This window comes from Choloepus didactylus, chromosome 3, assembly GCF_015220235.1.
Source record: "Choloepus didactylus isolate mChoDid1 chromosome 3, mChoDid1.pri, whole genome shotgun sequence".
NCBI classification, from domain to species: domain Eukaryota; kingdom Metazoa; phylum Chordata; class Mammalia; order Pilosa; family Megalonychidae; genus Choloepus; species Choloepus didactylus.
The window spans coordinates 78,658,664-78,673,402 of record NC_051309.1 but is presented as its reverse complement, the minus strand read 5'-3'; the positions used below and the strand labels follow the sequence as shown (position 1 = coordinate 78,673,402).

At 37.5% G+C, this 14,739-nt stretch overlaps 2 protein-coding genes across 3 annotated transcripts; both read right to left on the bottom strand.

Moving 5' to 3' along the window:
• Window positions 1–949: 949 nt before the first annotated feature.
• On the bottom strand, window positions 950–2,303 carry LOC119529512 (platelet basic protein-like). Its single transcript, XM_037829970.1, has 3 exons — window positions 2,084–2,303; window positions 1,638–1,773; window positions 950–1,482 (listed from the first exon to the last, which is right to left on the bottom strand). The coding sequence occupies exons 1-3, from the start codon at window positions 2,202–2,204 to the stop codon at window positions 1,392–1,394; spliced, it is 348 nt and encodes a 115-aa protein (XP_037685898.1). The 5' UTR covers window positions 2,205–2,303; the 3' UTR covers window positions 950–1,391.
• A 9,208-nt stretch (window positions 2,304–11,511) lies between these two features.
• Window positions 11,512–14,714, bottom strand: LOC119529511 (alveolar macrophage chemotactic factor-like). 2 transcript variants are annotated; one of them, XM_037829969.1, is made up of 4 exons: window positions 14,437–14,714; window positions 14,137–14,269; window positions 13,942–14,025; window positions 11,512–11,682 (listed from the first exon to the last, which is right to left on the bottom strand). In XM_037829969.1, exons 1-4 carry the CDS (start codon window positions 14,546–14,548, stop codon window positions 11,664–11,666), a joined length of 348 nt encoding a protein of 115 aa, XP_037685897.1. In that variant the 5' UTR covers window positions 14,549–14,714; the 3' UTR covers window positions 11,512–11,663. The 2 variants fall into 2 exon arrangements, with proteins under 2 accessions (XP_037685897.1, XP_037685896.1); XM_037829968.1 differs by lacking the exon at window positions 11,512–11,682 and adding an exon at window positions 12,372–13,509 and having other exon boundaries at window positions 14,437–14,705.
• Between the last annotated feature and the right edge of the window lie 25 nt (window positions 14,715–14,739).

Sequence of the window (14,739 nt, the reverse complement as noted above, 5' to 3'; positions counted from 1 at the left end):
GTTCTAAGCACTTTGATTTTAAGACATTTAATCCTCACACCATCTCTATGAGATAGGCAATATTATTATCCCCTTTTTAGAGACAAAAAACCTAAGGCACAGCGAGCTTAAGCAACCTGCTCAGAGCTACACAGCTAGTAAGTGGTAAGGTGAGGATACCCAGTCATTCTGGCTTGGGGGAATGTGCTCTTAACCAGATAATTGATATCTTATAAGAATTATTTAATCATGCATGCAAAACACTTAATAAGCAGGGCACATTAAAGGTGAATAATAAACTTTAGCTATTATTATACTATAAGAAAAATAGTGCAAAGCACCAGCTAGTTATTTTTGTTGGCCATTTGGTGACATAACCACATTTTATAAAAATGAAGAGTAGAATTAAGGCTTTTTTTCCCAGCAATCCCCTGGAAATTAATAATATATGACACAAACCAATAGCCAATTTTGATTTAATGGTAATACTTCTATACCAGTGTGAGAGTGTGGGTGTAAATTTTAGGGGTTAAGAAAGGAATGAAAATTCTATTGATTAACAAAAGAAAATTAGTGGTAAAGTTTTAAATATTATACTGTACTTATTTGCAAGGCTGACATACTACACCTGTAAACATACAGATGTTAAGTAAATGAAAATATATGCAAATATGTAAGGATGGACTTAACATCACAGAGAACCTAGCTTCACCTTCTTTTTTTTCCCCAGGAAATACTAGAGTTTTTTTAAGTAGAGCATTTTAATGCTTTTTCATCATACATTCTTTGCTCTATGAGTATTAAACATATTCACTTTAAAGTAAATAACCACTGCTAATAAGATTCATATTTTACAATTTTATTATTTTTAGGGTTTGAAGTCTAACGTAAACATTAGAAAAACCTTTCAGAGAGTTGCTTTCCAACAAGACATCCTAGGACTAAGACGCCAAAAAATCAAAGAAGTCCGTAAAGATATTAACAAACATTTATTGAGCAACTACTTTATTTGGGGCATTGTGTGATTCCAAATATCAATAACCATTAGGAAATTCTTCTTGGCCTAACAGTAAAGAAAAGCAAAATAAGTTAACAACAAATGTATTTGGAAAGGAATTTTCAAATAGGCAAATGCAAAGCGTAGAACTGTGTTTAACCAAGAGTTTGGAGGTAAAACCAAATATTATATTTTGAAGCTATGCTTGTTTACTTTCATCTTCTCTCAGTTTTTAAACAGTTTTCTCAGAATAAAATGTGATGTTTGAAACAGAGAAGAAAACACATCCAAAGTTTAATAAAGTAGGAATAGGTATCCTGGTTAAAAAAGAATTCTAGAAAGTCAAGGCTTCAAAATTTCTCCCTTCCTGGGGGATAAAAGGGTTTGGCAAAAAATGAATAGATTAAGCAGCTAACTAATCACCTTCCAGAATTTTCTGTATCATTTTCTTGACCATGGGAGCCTCTGGGTCCAGGCAGGTTTTCCTCCCATCTTTCAGTGTGGCTCTGCAAAGAGAGAATAGAATAATCTGTAATCTTGTGGCCTGAGAACCAGGAGGGATCCATGGAACTGGAGAAAACAGTGTAGGCAGAAAAGAGTATGTGGGGATGGAGGCGGAGGGCTTCCTTAATGAGGCAGTAGTACAGAATCAGAGACTTACATCACTTCCACCACGGGACAATGGGCTCCTGCCCTCATCACCTCCAAATTGGTAATGTAATTGGGATGAATTCGAGAGGTGGTCTTCACACATGTGCAGCGCAATTCTATGAACGGTTCAACTTCTACACTTGTAGCTAGGATAGAAATTGTAAGTCTGATAATGGTCATGTAGGGAGCTTATCTATTGACCTGTTTTCAAATTTCCCTTATTTGTATATTGAGGAGAATTGTTCCTGTCTCATAAGGCCATTGTAAATACGAGCTCTAAGTCTTTAGCAGCAGAATGCCTGGCAGGTGTTAAGAGCCCACTAGGTGTAGCTTCTCCGTTTGGAGTATTAGTATAATGGCGTCTCCAGCCCCAGGAGCACCAGGACAGTCTTGCCCCCAGACCCAGGTGCAGAAAGCCAGGGCCTCTTCCTTAAGCTTTCCCCAAGTGCCTCTTACTTTCTCTCCTGGTGGAGTGGGCAAGCGCAGTCAAGAGCAGTGACAGCAGCATCAGCATCCGTAGGACACGAAGTGGACTGGCACTGCTACAGGAGGAGGTGACAGGGCATCTGAGGATCATGGTCGAGAAGACTGAGCTAGAGTTGCTTTCCTAAGCCAGGAGACCTCAGCATGAGGTGGACTGATGCCTGGAAGCCTGCAGCTGAGTGGCTATTCAGGCTCTCCAAATGTCTTTTATATACATTCCCTCAAGGCCAGTAAGGAGGAAGGGGCATGGAAGGGTGGGGAAGGGAAGTTTGTGGTGATATCTAAGGGTGGTTGAGTTGTGCCCCACCCAGATAAACACCAGTCAAGTCAGGATTCCTGCTACATTGCATTTTGTATATAACTTCGTGCTCCCACTCTCTCTTTCTCTATTCCTATTTCCCTCACACATATCTAAGCACTCTACGTAAGGAGGTAAGAACAAGGCTGAAATAATATGTGAATTTTTCTTTGTATAACCATGTAACAATAATTTCCTGCTCTTCCTATAATGCAATTTATGGACTTAAGAGACACTCTATGAGCTTCGGAAAACAAATTTGTGGCCCATGAAAGAGACCATCCAGCTGTCATCTGGGTTTCCAAGGAAAGCAAGTGTTCCTTTTCTGGTTGTTGTTAAGTGTTGGAATTGGTTTGAAATATGTGGATAAAATATGAGTTGATCACCATCAAAGGCTCACTTTAGATGTGTGTTACCTTATGGGCTTCTTCTTTTTCTTTTATTCAATTTTATTGAGATATATTCACATACCATACAATCATCCAAAGTGTACAATCAGTTGTTCACATGACCATCATATAGTTGTGCATTCATCACCCCAATCTATTTTTTGAACATTTTTCTTGTACCAGAAAAAGTAAAAATAAGAATAAAGAATAAAAGTTACAAAAAAAACACCCAGATCATCTCCCCAGCCACCCTATTTTTCATTTAGTTTTTTGTTCCCATTTTTCTACTCATCCATCCATACACTGGATAAAGGGAGTGCGATCCACAAGGCTTTCACAATCACACTGTCACCTCTTGTAAGCTACGTTGCTATACAGTCATCTTTAAGAGTCAAGGCTACTGGGTTGCAGTTTGATAGTTTCAAGTATTTACTTCTAGCTATTCCAGTGCATTAAAACCTAAAAAAGGTTATATATAGTGTATAAGAATGCCCACCAGAGTGACCTCTGGACACCTTTTGGAATCTCATAGCCGCTGAAACTTTATTTTGTTTCATTTCACATCCTCCTCTTGGTCAAGAAGATGTTCTCTATCCCATGATGCTGGGTCCAGATTCATCCCCAGGAATCATATCATGCTTTGCCAGAGAGATTTACACCCCTGGGAGTCAGATCCCATGTAGGGGGAGGGCAATGAGTTCACTTGCCAAGGTGGCTTAGCTAGAGAGAGAGGGCCACATCTGAGCAACAAAGAGGTACTCAGGGGAAGACTCTTAGGCTCAATTATAAGCAGGTTTAGCCTCTCCTTTGCAGTAAAAGGGCAAGTCCCTAGATAGAGGGTTTGACACACCAAACTGCCAGTCCACAATGTTTGTGAGAACATCAGCAACAATCCAGGTGAGGAAGGTATGGGCTTCTTTTTGTCCAAATGTATTATCTTTTGGAATTTCGTCTAAAGTTGGAGGCAAAACTCAGCCTCCCTTGTATTATAAAATAAACTGATTGTTTCTGCCATATGAGTAATACACTAAAAAGCAGGATCCAGTATTTATTTTTCCTTTTATTTTTGATATAACAGAAACATACATGATAAAATTTATTTTAAAAGATTCATATACTGCAGATGTATGTGTAATAAAACATGAAAGTTCTTCATTACTACTCGCACTCCCACTCTCTGGTGGTAATCTTTGGTAACAGTTTAGCATTGGTTTTCTATTTCATCTGTATTTACATACACACATACCTGCAAATATGCATGGAGACATGCATATAATATGTAGATGTAGAGATACACTGTATACTTGAAAGTATACATAGGTCATTTTTATGTGTGGGATCATTTTATATGGATCATTATACTGCTTGCATTTTTTCCCCTCAAAATTGTGTTCAACACTCTTTCATTACATGGAAAGTCATTTTTTCCCATTCTTTTTAATGGCTGCATGACATTTTTATGGCTTGGCCTATAGTTGTCCAACTCTGACTTATTGATAACCTTGAAGATGTTAAAATTTTGCACTATTACAGATTACAATAAATCTTTATTCGTCAATTCTCAGACCCTAATTGAGGGTTTCAGCCTTAAGTCCCACGTAATACAGACTCAGGCCCACAGAGATATAGATGAGGACACACACCTCAGTTTCTGCTTTATATACATTATTGCCTGTACCGATCTCTGTCCCATCTATAAGACTTGCCTTTACAACTGGACTCTAGACTTTTGAAGGCAGTGGTATGTCCCTAATTTTCTTTGAATGCCTCATATATCATGTACCATGGATGATAATGCAATACACAGAAAGTCCTAAAGTGTTGTTGGAAAAACCAATGAACATGTGAACATGAAAAGAAGTCTCTCTTTCGGTTCAAATCACCCTCCATTCCCAAACAAAACTCTACATGTACCAAAACATCTATGGTATAAAAGGTGATATGGAAGACTAAGAGTAAAAGATGAGACAGACATACGTGCCCCTGGCCACAACTTGTCTTATTACAACTATAAGTCTTATGCAATATTATTTAAAATTCCCATTTATTCTAGAAAGAACTCTCAAAATTTTAAATGTCTGAAATTATTTTTTATCAAAATATTGAACATCATAAATGTTTTCCCTTAAGTTTTCAAGATGATTTTCCCTGTTTCTTAACAGTTACCAATTACACATAGCTCTTAGGTCTTATTTTTGAATATATTCCTTATTTTTTTCTACTTTATTTTTTTTTATTCTTGTATCTGAGAATCTAGAAGTAGTACATGTTAAGCTAAAATGATTTTTCTCCTCTCCAACCAAGAAATTCATATTTTAAGAAGGAGGCCTAAAGGAAAAGCTTAAGCTGAAAATCAGTATCTTTCTAAGAGCTGAAATGTGAAGTGAATTTCAAAGAGAAATTCAGCAGGAAAAAATAAAGGGTCCTCTTTCTAATGCTTACTGAGTGAAGACTTTATAGTCTTCCCATATTGTAGTGCATGAAATATTGTTAATCCATCAATCATAAAGATTTATATTGAAATATAAGCTCAAAACCATTTCCCAGAGCAAGATTTAAGAGGTAGCATTATTCATAGAATTTCTTTTCCTATTTATCACTACCCCTGAAGGCATAATGCTGACTATATTTATCATATTGTCTTCACTAGACAAACACTTTTATTTAAACACATATGCCATCCAAATTTATTTTCTAGCTCATTTGGTAAGATTGCTCAAAAGTTACTAATCCTTTTGAGGAAACTACATGGAAGGTCTTCTGAAATAATGATGCTATTTGAATTAGTTGGCTCCAGGAAACAGGTAGGCATGTAACACAATACCATCAAGTCATTGTCTTGGTCAACAAATGTATCTTGTAACAAAAGATGCACCATCAGCAAGGTTCATGAGGAAACAGCAAATTTCTTGAGTCACTAAAATTTCACAAACTTGTTAATCAGCATTGGAGGCAATACAACTTTTTGCTAGTTTTCCTTTATTCAACAAATATTAAGCATCTATGATGTGCCATACATTACACAGTTTCCTTCATTGTGTGACTTAGTGATTTAACAATTTCTTTTTTAAAAGCGACACCTACAATATTCAAGCAAAGTAATGGAGTATAAATATTACTACTCCAACTACCATAACTACTGCTGTTTACTGCCATTGCTGTCATTTGCATCATTTCCTGTGATTTCCCTGATGTGAAACTCAACATAGTCACTGCTGAACTGACTTTAGAGAAATGGGTTAAAAAGATATTAATATCAGTTATTTAATTAAAATGTTAGCTGACACAAAATTATGGTTTAAATGAATACTGGAAGCAGAAATAAACATCAGAGGTTCTTGGATTTTAAAATAACTTGAAGGCCTTTTTATAAAACTTACATTGTCACCCTGTTCTTTTAGTGGTTAGTTACTTTATCTCTTTTTCCTTTAAGTCATCATATTAATAGCAGAGTCATTCAGGAAACTGGCAAGTTTTCTAAGACCCAAAACAGAACTTATCTGGCAGTTATTTAAAAAGAAAATATCTAGAGACTCTGGAAAACATTATCCATTAAAATTAAGAAACACAAGCTCTCTGCCTTATATAGAGCATTTTGAACTCACATCTCCCAAGTCCTTCTCCCAAGAATGAAGGGAATAAGCTACCATCTGCAAAATAGTCATAAAAGCAATTTGCACAGAAAAGTCTAAGGTTAATTGAAATTTAGGTCAGTTTGTTAAAGCACCTTAATAATCCATTTACTGAAATATTACCCAACAAAAGATTTTATGTAAGTGCTAAAACCAAATGTATTTTCAGTATAACTGAGTTGACAAATTCAATTACACTGGCATTCCAGTTAATTGAGGTTTTGCTGTATACTGTCCAGAGATGAAGCATGGGTTAGGACCTGGGAGTGGGAACGGTGAAGGAATTGAGGGGGAAATATCTTCCTGAGTACCATTCTATAGCTGCATTGCAAAATTTTATAGGTCTGAGAATTTTTATTTTAATTTTGTGTTGATTAATGTCTTTACATTTGTTGATCATCAAATGCATGAATGTTAATCCAGTTTCACCATATATTTATTGATTTCCAGGAAATTCTATTCCAAAATTATTTGAGAGAGTGCAAAAATTAAATGTTGAAAATCAATCTCAAACTTCATGACTTAAAACAACAGTTTATATTGCTGATGATTTGGGATGTTATTGATAGATTCTTCTGCCATCTGGCCCCATCTCACTTGAATGTAGACAGAGAGAGGGTGACTGGAATGGCCAAATGTCCAAATTGGCCTCATTCATGTGGGAAGTTGTTGGCGCTACCTACTGGCTGAGAGCTTTGCAAGGACTCTCTGCTGGGGCACCTCAGTTCTCTCCTTCCTCCACCTCCTCCTTCTTCTCTCCTCTCCCCTCTCCTGCCCTCCCTGTATCCTCTGGGTTGCTGCAGACAGCTGGCAACTGAGTCCCTAGGGGCATAGACCTGGGCCTAAGGGAACTGTCTTTGCCCAAAGTTATGTCCACTCCTTAGGGGTTGACACACATCTAATGACTGGTCACTGGGGACGTGGGGGAGGATACAGAGGTCTGGCTCCTTCGCCTCATTTCAGAATAATTTCAAAAGGTCAACCCAGCTCCAAGGCTAACTGCGAGGTCACCTGAAGCCTCTGTTGCAATAGCATGGAGGTTCCCTCTTTCTCTGTCTCATCCTGCTTCCTCACTTCCTGATGGGTATTATTTTTGAGAGCACTCCTGGTAAACTTCCTGTCTACAAGTCTTGTTTCAAAATCCAACCCAGGGAAACTGACCTAAGACACTGTTTCTCAAATTTAAAATCCAGGTTTTTAATTTTTTTCCTTTCCATTCTGCTTTTGAGAAAGTCTCTGTCCTGTGAAAAAACTCTGGGTATTTGCTGCAAAAAGACCTTAACTTTGGTTGAAAGTTCCTCATCTTCTTAATCTCAATACCATAAAGATCCTGCACAAGATCTGGCATGTAACATGATCATCAGTAAATGACAATAAGTGTTTGATAGACGAATGCTTATAAGAGGAAAATATATCATATATTTTGATGATGTTACCAAGTAATTTTCAGAATATGTATACAAAATATACAAAACATGAATACATAGTGTCCAGAAACTTCTTTGAAAAGATTCATAGAAACCAATTCTTAGGAGCACTAAAAATGAATCATCCATGCTCAGTTACAAAGAATATGGATAATTTTTTAAAGAGATGCTTAAACTGTTGAGATCTCAGGGTTCTCATTTGTAAAGAGGAGTTTGAATTTGTCTCAGGCTAGCCCTTAGTACCCATGAGTTAAATATTATTGTATGGATTTTTCAGATTAAAAAACTATGGAATGGGGATGTTAAACAAATTGTCAACATCATGTAGCTAGAAATATTCAGAACTAGATTTGAAATGCAATTTCAAATTGCCTTTGACTGGACTACATCATAAATTGTAAAGAGGTATAAGTAGTCTCTCTCGCTGGAAATGAATCAACTATTTTTCTCGTTGTTCAGTTTTAGAGGTGAGTCAGAACAAACATCATATATTTGCATAGCAGAAGAAATACATCCATTAAGAAGTGGATATTCCAGAGTGGGGTTCTTGTAAATTCTCTATATTTAGGAAACAGGCCTCCTCTCTCTCCAGCTAAGCCAACTTGGCAGATGAAATCACTGCCTTTCCCCCTACGTGGAACCTGACACCCAGGTGTGTAAATCCCCCTGGCAACGTGGAATATGACTCCCAGGGAGGAATCTGGACCCGGCATCATGGGATAGAGAATATCTTCTTGACCAAAAGGGGGATGTGAAATGAAATAAGTTCCAGTGGCTGAGAGATTCCAAAAGGAGCCGAGAGGTCACTCTGGTGGGCACTCTTATGTGTAATATAGGTAACGCTTCTTAGGTTTGTAATGAAACTATCAAATTACAATCCAGAACTCTTGAATCTTGAAGACAATTGTATAACAATGTAGCTTATGAGGGGTGACAATGTGATTGGAAAAGCCGTGTGGATCACACTCCCCTTTGTCCAGTGTAAGGATGGATGAGTAGAAAAACAGGGGCAAAAAAAAAAAAAGCACCCAGTGTTTTTACTTTAATTGTTCTTTTTCACTTTAATTTTTATTCTTATTACTTTTGTGTGTGTGGTAATGAAAATGTTCAAAAATTAATTTTGGTGATGGATGCACAACTGTATGGTACTGTGAACAATTGATTGTACACTTTGTATGACTGCAAGGTATGTGAATATATCTCAATAAAATTGAATTATTTAAAAAAAAGATAAAAAAAGAAACAGGACTGTAGAATATGAAAAAATAAAAATTTTAGACCCAAACTCTAGATCTTTCTACGTCATTATCTCACTGTATATATGCTTGAAGCATGAACAGTCCTTCTCAGGAAGAGAATATTAATTTTGCTGGCTCAACATCAAATAAGATTGTCAGCCAAAATCAAAACCATAATGCACTATCTCTCCATGATTTAGTCAGAAAGCAAATGCTAGTTCTGTCTACTTCTCATTTTGTAACATCCAGGAAGGACTTTTGAATTTATGTACAATATGAGTTACCCAGAGCAACTCTTTCCCTTATGCAAGAATTAAAGCTATGTTAGAAAAACAAAGCCACTAGTCATATTTTATCATAGACCTTGTCATACCTTCGGGAACTGAAGGATTATGTGAATGTATCACACCCAGAGGCAAGCAGGAAAGTCAGGTAGAATGAAGGACATTAATTGCACACTGAAAATTGTCTGGATTGAGGCAATAACATAGAGCAGATTTTAGCTGATCCCTCGTTCACTTGCCATGATTTAATATGTGAGAGACAGTTTCAGATCGATAGAGTAAAAATAGTACTTAAGGGTTAGTATGAGGAAATTATAAGATGTATCCCTAGAAGATAAACATTAGATTAACTTTCCCCTATATATTAGTCCTTGAATTTGCTAGTGGCAGGATCAACTAATAATGGTAGGAATGATGAGTAGCAGCCATCATTGAGGTTCTGGTATAGGCTAAACTCTGGTAATACACTGTAATCTATTTTCTTTATAGAATGACCAATTGCGGAACTGGCACAGCAACTAGAATTGCAAGGGTATTACAAATGAGGTCTAATCTTACCATCTATAAACAAACTGAATGTATAATTCTTGCTTCTAGGAAAAAAACAAAGACCTCAAATAATGACAAAAAGACAAAAGTAACCAGCAATGTTTACTTATTCACAAAACATATATTTCACCTGTTAAAGGGCATTTAATATGTTTCATTTGTTTCTACAAGCATTTGTTCATGTACTTGGGGACCAATATGACAAGTTAGGATTGTTCTAAACACTAAAATTGATTGTTCAAATATTCATGGTAAATCGGTTTGCTCTTTAATGTTTCCCCAGGATGAGTGAATAATTCCTAGATTCAAAGAAGAAAAAAGTACTATTTGAGAGCAAAAAGAGACCACAAAAGATGAATGCTTTTTAAATGATCAGAGGTATTTTGTGCTTTTCTATATTGCTGAAAAATTTGTCAGCAAACCCATCTCTGAATCTACTCTAGGTTTGTCTATACCTTTGTTTGCAATTCCCCCATCCCTCTCCCTTTCCGTCTTTCTCTCTCTCTCTCTCTCCACACACATATATATATATACCTATGTGAGTTATATTAATATATAATAATGTAACATTAGTCTATTTGATATTTTATATATATAAGTAGAGAAATTAGAAGATAAGAAAAAGCCTAGGTTAGATATAGATATATTAATTCATATTACTATCCTAGGCTAATACAGATACATGCCAACATTAGCACATATAATATATATTATATATTAACATATATAATATATAATATATTAGCATATAGAATAATGTACAATCCAACTTGGGGGTGTGTTGCACACACTAATTATATTAATCCTCTTCCTTGCCTTTCCTTGCGTTTGCTAAGAATGGTATATAAACGAAATTGCTATTTTAATACTAGAGATACAGTGAGATTTGTTTAGCCTAGATTACTCACCTGTTAAGCACCTACCATGTGCTAGATACTGTCTTAGGAGCTGGTCTGTAAATGATCAACATTTTTTCTGGCCTCATGGTGCTTACAGTGAAATTGGAATTGAAAGAAAACAAATGATCACATGTATAACTACTCTGTAGTCTCATTGGTGAAAATCCATTAGAAAGAAAAGCACAGGGTGCTATGAGAAGGTATAAGAGGGGGTCCTAATCTGGTGCGTGAAGGAGTCAGATAGGCTGCCGCTAGGAAGTAGCAGGTAAGCTAAGTCCCAAAGGAAGGATTGTTCATCAGGTGAAAGTGAAGGGTAGATGTTGTAGGCAGAGGGAATTGCATATGCCAAAGCCGTTGTTAGATTACCTATAGACTAAGAAGGAGAACAGGATTGCAGTTTACTCAACACCTGCATGTACCAGGTTTTTGATCTTACGACACTGTCTGACCACCTGAAAGTTGGGATAACTTATTTCATTTAGTCATTCTGTGCCAGACATTGGGAATACTGAGATGGATGAAATGTGATAGAGCTCTGAGACAGTTCTTTGCAGAGTGTTTTAGTCTGCTGGGCTGCTGAAAGCAATAAACAGGAAATGGGTTGGCTTTTACAATAGGTATTTATTAGATTTATTAGTTCTGAGGCCTTGAAAATGTCCAAATCAAGGCATCATCAGGTGACGCTTTTTTCCCAAAGACTGGCTTCTGGGCTCCTTTGTCACATGGCAAGGCACATGGTGGTATCTGCTGGGTTCCCTTCTCTCCCGAGTTTTGTTGCCTCCAGCCTCCAGTTTCCATGACTTTCTCAGTTTCTGTGTCTTTCTCATTGTTTGTCTTTCATTCTCTTATAAACACTCTGGTAAGAGGAATAAGATCCACCATGAATGAGGTGGGTCATATCTTAAGTTAAGATCTTACTCACCAAAGATCCTACTTACAATGGGTCCACACCCACAGGAATGGATAAGCTTTAAGAACAAACTTTTCTGGGATCCATACAGCTTCAAACCATCACATAGGGTAAAGAAATCTATAAAGAAGTAACAGCCACGCAATATTTTCTATAATTCAAGTATAATCTACTTATGCCATGAGAACAACAAAATTGAAATTAGCTCTGCTGAGAGTGCCAAGGAAATCTTCTTGAAGGTGGTATTGCTTGAACTGAGTTCTGAAGGATGACTAGGGTCCAGATAGGGCCCCTGCAAATGCAAAGGCAGGGAGCCAGAGCCAGGAAAGAACACCTGACTGCAGCAAGTGTGTGGGAGAAGTGATGCTAAAGTAGTAAGCAGGTGTTGGATGAGACAGAAACTCATTTGCCATGCTTAACAATTTTGTTTCATGTCTAGGAAACAGGAAGTTGGTTAAGGATTTAAGGTAAGGAAGTCTTATCCCATTTGTGATTTCTAAAGGACCCAGTGGCTGTTGGCAATACGAAGGAGTAATACGATGGCACTGGGAAATGATGGGCCTCTGCTAGCCAGAGAAAAACTGAGTTAACTTTTATGCTTATTTTTAAAGTATAAGAAGGAAAAACAACATGAATGAATTTAAAAATCTTTTATTTTTTTTTCAAAGAACAAAATAAGTGCTATAAACCAATAAGGCACAGTTAAAAAATGCAATTTTAATATGGTGAATGTGATATATATATATATATATATATATTATCTTATAGCAAAATGGCCAAAACCTTAAGAAGATACCGCTCAAGCATCTAAGAATCCTAGCAATGCTGTGTATTTTTGGAAGATTAAATAAATACATATTTAAAAAGTTTGAATATGTTTTCAAAATTTTCAGAGTACAGAGATTGTTTGCTTTTACTTTAAAAAAAATCCAAAAGAAGGCACTTTTATAAAAACTAGAAATCAGGAATTTACCTGTTCTCTAGCTTTTTTGTCCATCCATATGTTTAGTGGCTAGAACTATAGCACTCATAAGAAAATATGTGTAAATAGCACATAAAATCAAAGTTCATGTGTAAGTCATGACATTATGTCATACTAAGAAGACATCAAATGTCTAGTTATAGGACAAGAATACATTAGTTCTTACAGAACTTAAACATTTAGGAATTCTAAATAAAGAAATACGTTCTACACAAATAACTGTATCATGCACCCTGCTTTCTAATACAATAAAACTTAAGTAGCATCCCAAGTTTCCTAACATATTCCTTAAGAAACGATATCAAAATATTCCTCATTTCATGATGAGTGAGGATAAAAGTTTATCTCTATCAACAGCATTCTAATGAAATATTATTTACATATTAAATCCACAGCCTCTTCAGTAACACTGTAAGGAATATATTCTAGAAATACAATAATCTTCTTTAATTAAAGATGCTTTGAAAGATTAACAACCAGTGATTTCTTACAATTTAGTCAACTGCCAAAGACTTCAATAACATAACAGATAAAATAGCAAATAAATAGCAGGAAATACTATGTTAAATAATTAATAACCTCAGCAGAAAAATGCAGGGATAAGCATAGTTTTGCTTTTTTTTCTTTCTTCCCCCTCTCCAAGTGGGGAATCCATGAAGAAAGCTGACTGATGGAGAAAATCAACCCTCACTTCTTATATTCACTGGGTCCAGGGACTCTCAGAAAACAGCTGTGTGGAAGCCTGCACAATTTTTCCAATGCTTGATTCTTAAACAGTTTTCTTGTTTCCACTGTTGAGAAAATAATTTTATCAGTTTAAGACTTCCATACACCTCTCTACTTGATTCTGCTTTCAAAACAGGGCAAAAAACATTTGGTGAAAATGAAAATAAAAATCAAGAAAAGCAAAGGGTAGAATGACCACACTGGGAAAAAAAAGGAGGAGAAGGAGGAGAAGGAGAAGAAGAATAAGAGTCTTAGTAGTGATTGAGCTATGTAATTTCTTAGCCAATTACATGCAAGATGGGTGATAAAGGTTTTCCCAGGACTTTACTGAACAACATTCTCCCCTTCTCCTTTACAACTGTTTAATTATAAACATGATCCAGAATATGGCAGTCAAATTCCATCCGAAAATCAGGATCTTTAACAGGTGAAGACCTGGTGAGGTTTACACTTTCCAGAAGAAATTGAGAAACCACAATGATCAAAGCGACAGGTACCTGTCCAAAATTTTCTGGACGGCTCTCTTGATTAAAGGGGCTTCTGGGTCCAGACAGACTTCCTTCCCGTTCTTCAGGGAGGCTCTGCAAAGAGAAAAAGAGATGCACCCATAAGCCACAGGGGCTTGACGACCTACACCAGGGATTTCGCTACCGCCAAAGACACCGTGGATACCGCAGCGCAAGAGGACTTACACTACTTCCACCTTGGGGCACTGCGGTCCTGCGGAGATCACCTGGAGACTGTTGATCATTTTGGGGTGAATCCCCGGTGTGATTGTTAAACACATGCAACGCAGTTCTCTCACCACGGCCGCGACAGGACCAGCTGAGGAAGGAAAAGAGACAGCGTTATGAGCCAGGTTGCTGGGTGAGAGCTCTTTCCCAGCAAGTCGAACCCAAGACACTCCCCCGCGCTCAGGACGCGGCGGCTGCTGCAGAGCCAGAGATGCGCCCCGGCTGCCCGGGTGCCTCCTGCGTGCCAAGCGTTCTTACCACTGGCGAGGGGCCGCGGTGGCGTCAGCAGCAGCAGCAGCAGCGCTAGCAGCGCGCAAAGAGAACTAGAAGGACCCGGGACGCGGGCGGCTGGGCTGGGCGAGTGGCTCATAGCGGCAAGGAGAGCGCAGCGATGGGGAGCGGGAGCGGTTTCGTGAGGCGAGAGGAGGCGCGGAGATTTGTGGCTCCTAGGCACTGCGGCTTCCCCAAGCCCTCTGGACTCCCTTTTATCAGCATTCGTCCTCTTCCCCCAAGCAGGAAGCTCAAGCTATGGGATACTCGGGAAATTCCCGGGACTCTGGG

What these genes read in the sequence shown, in the direction of transcription:
- LOC119529512 (XM_037829970.1), bottom strand. Translation starts at nt 2,204, where the DNA reads ATGATCCTCAGATGCCCTGTCACCTCCTCCTGTAGCAGTGCCAGTCCA. An exon ending in CCACTCCACCAGGAGAGAAA is followed by an intron (nt 1,774 to 2,083) that starts GTAAGAGGCACT and finishes TTTCTATCCTAG; the next exon opens with CTACAAGTGTAGAAGTTGAA. An exon ending in TGTCCCGTGGTGGAAGTGAT is followed by an intron (nt 1,483 to 1,637) that starts GTAAGTCTCTGA and finishes CTCTCTTTGCAG; the next exon opens with AGCCACACTGAAAGATGGGA.
- LOC119529511 (XM_037829968.1), bottom strand. Translation starts at nt 14,548, where the DNA reads ATGAGCCACTCGCCCAGCCCAGCCGCCCGCGTCCCGGGTCCTTCTAGT. An exon ending in ACCGCGGCCCCTCGCCAGTG is followed by an intron (nt 14,270 to 14,436) that starts GTAAGAACGCTT and finishes TTCCTTCCTCAG; the next exon opens with CTGGTCCTGTCGCGGCCGTG. An exon ending in TGCCCCAAGGTGGAAGTAGT is followed by an intron (nt 14,026 to 14,136) that starts GTAAGTCCTCTT and finishes TTCTCTTTGCAG; the next exon opens with AGCCTCCCTGAAGAACGGGA.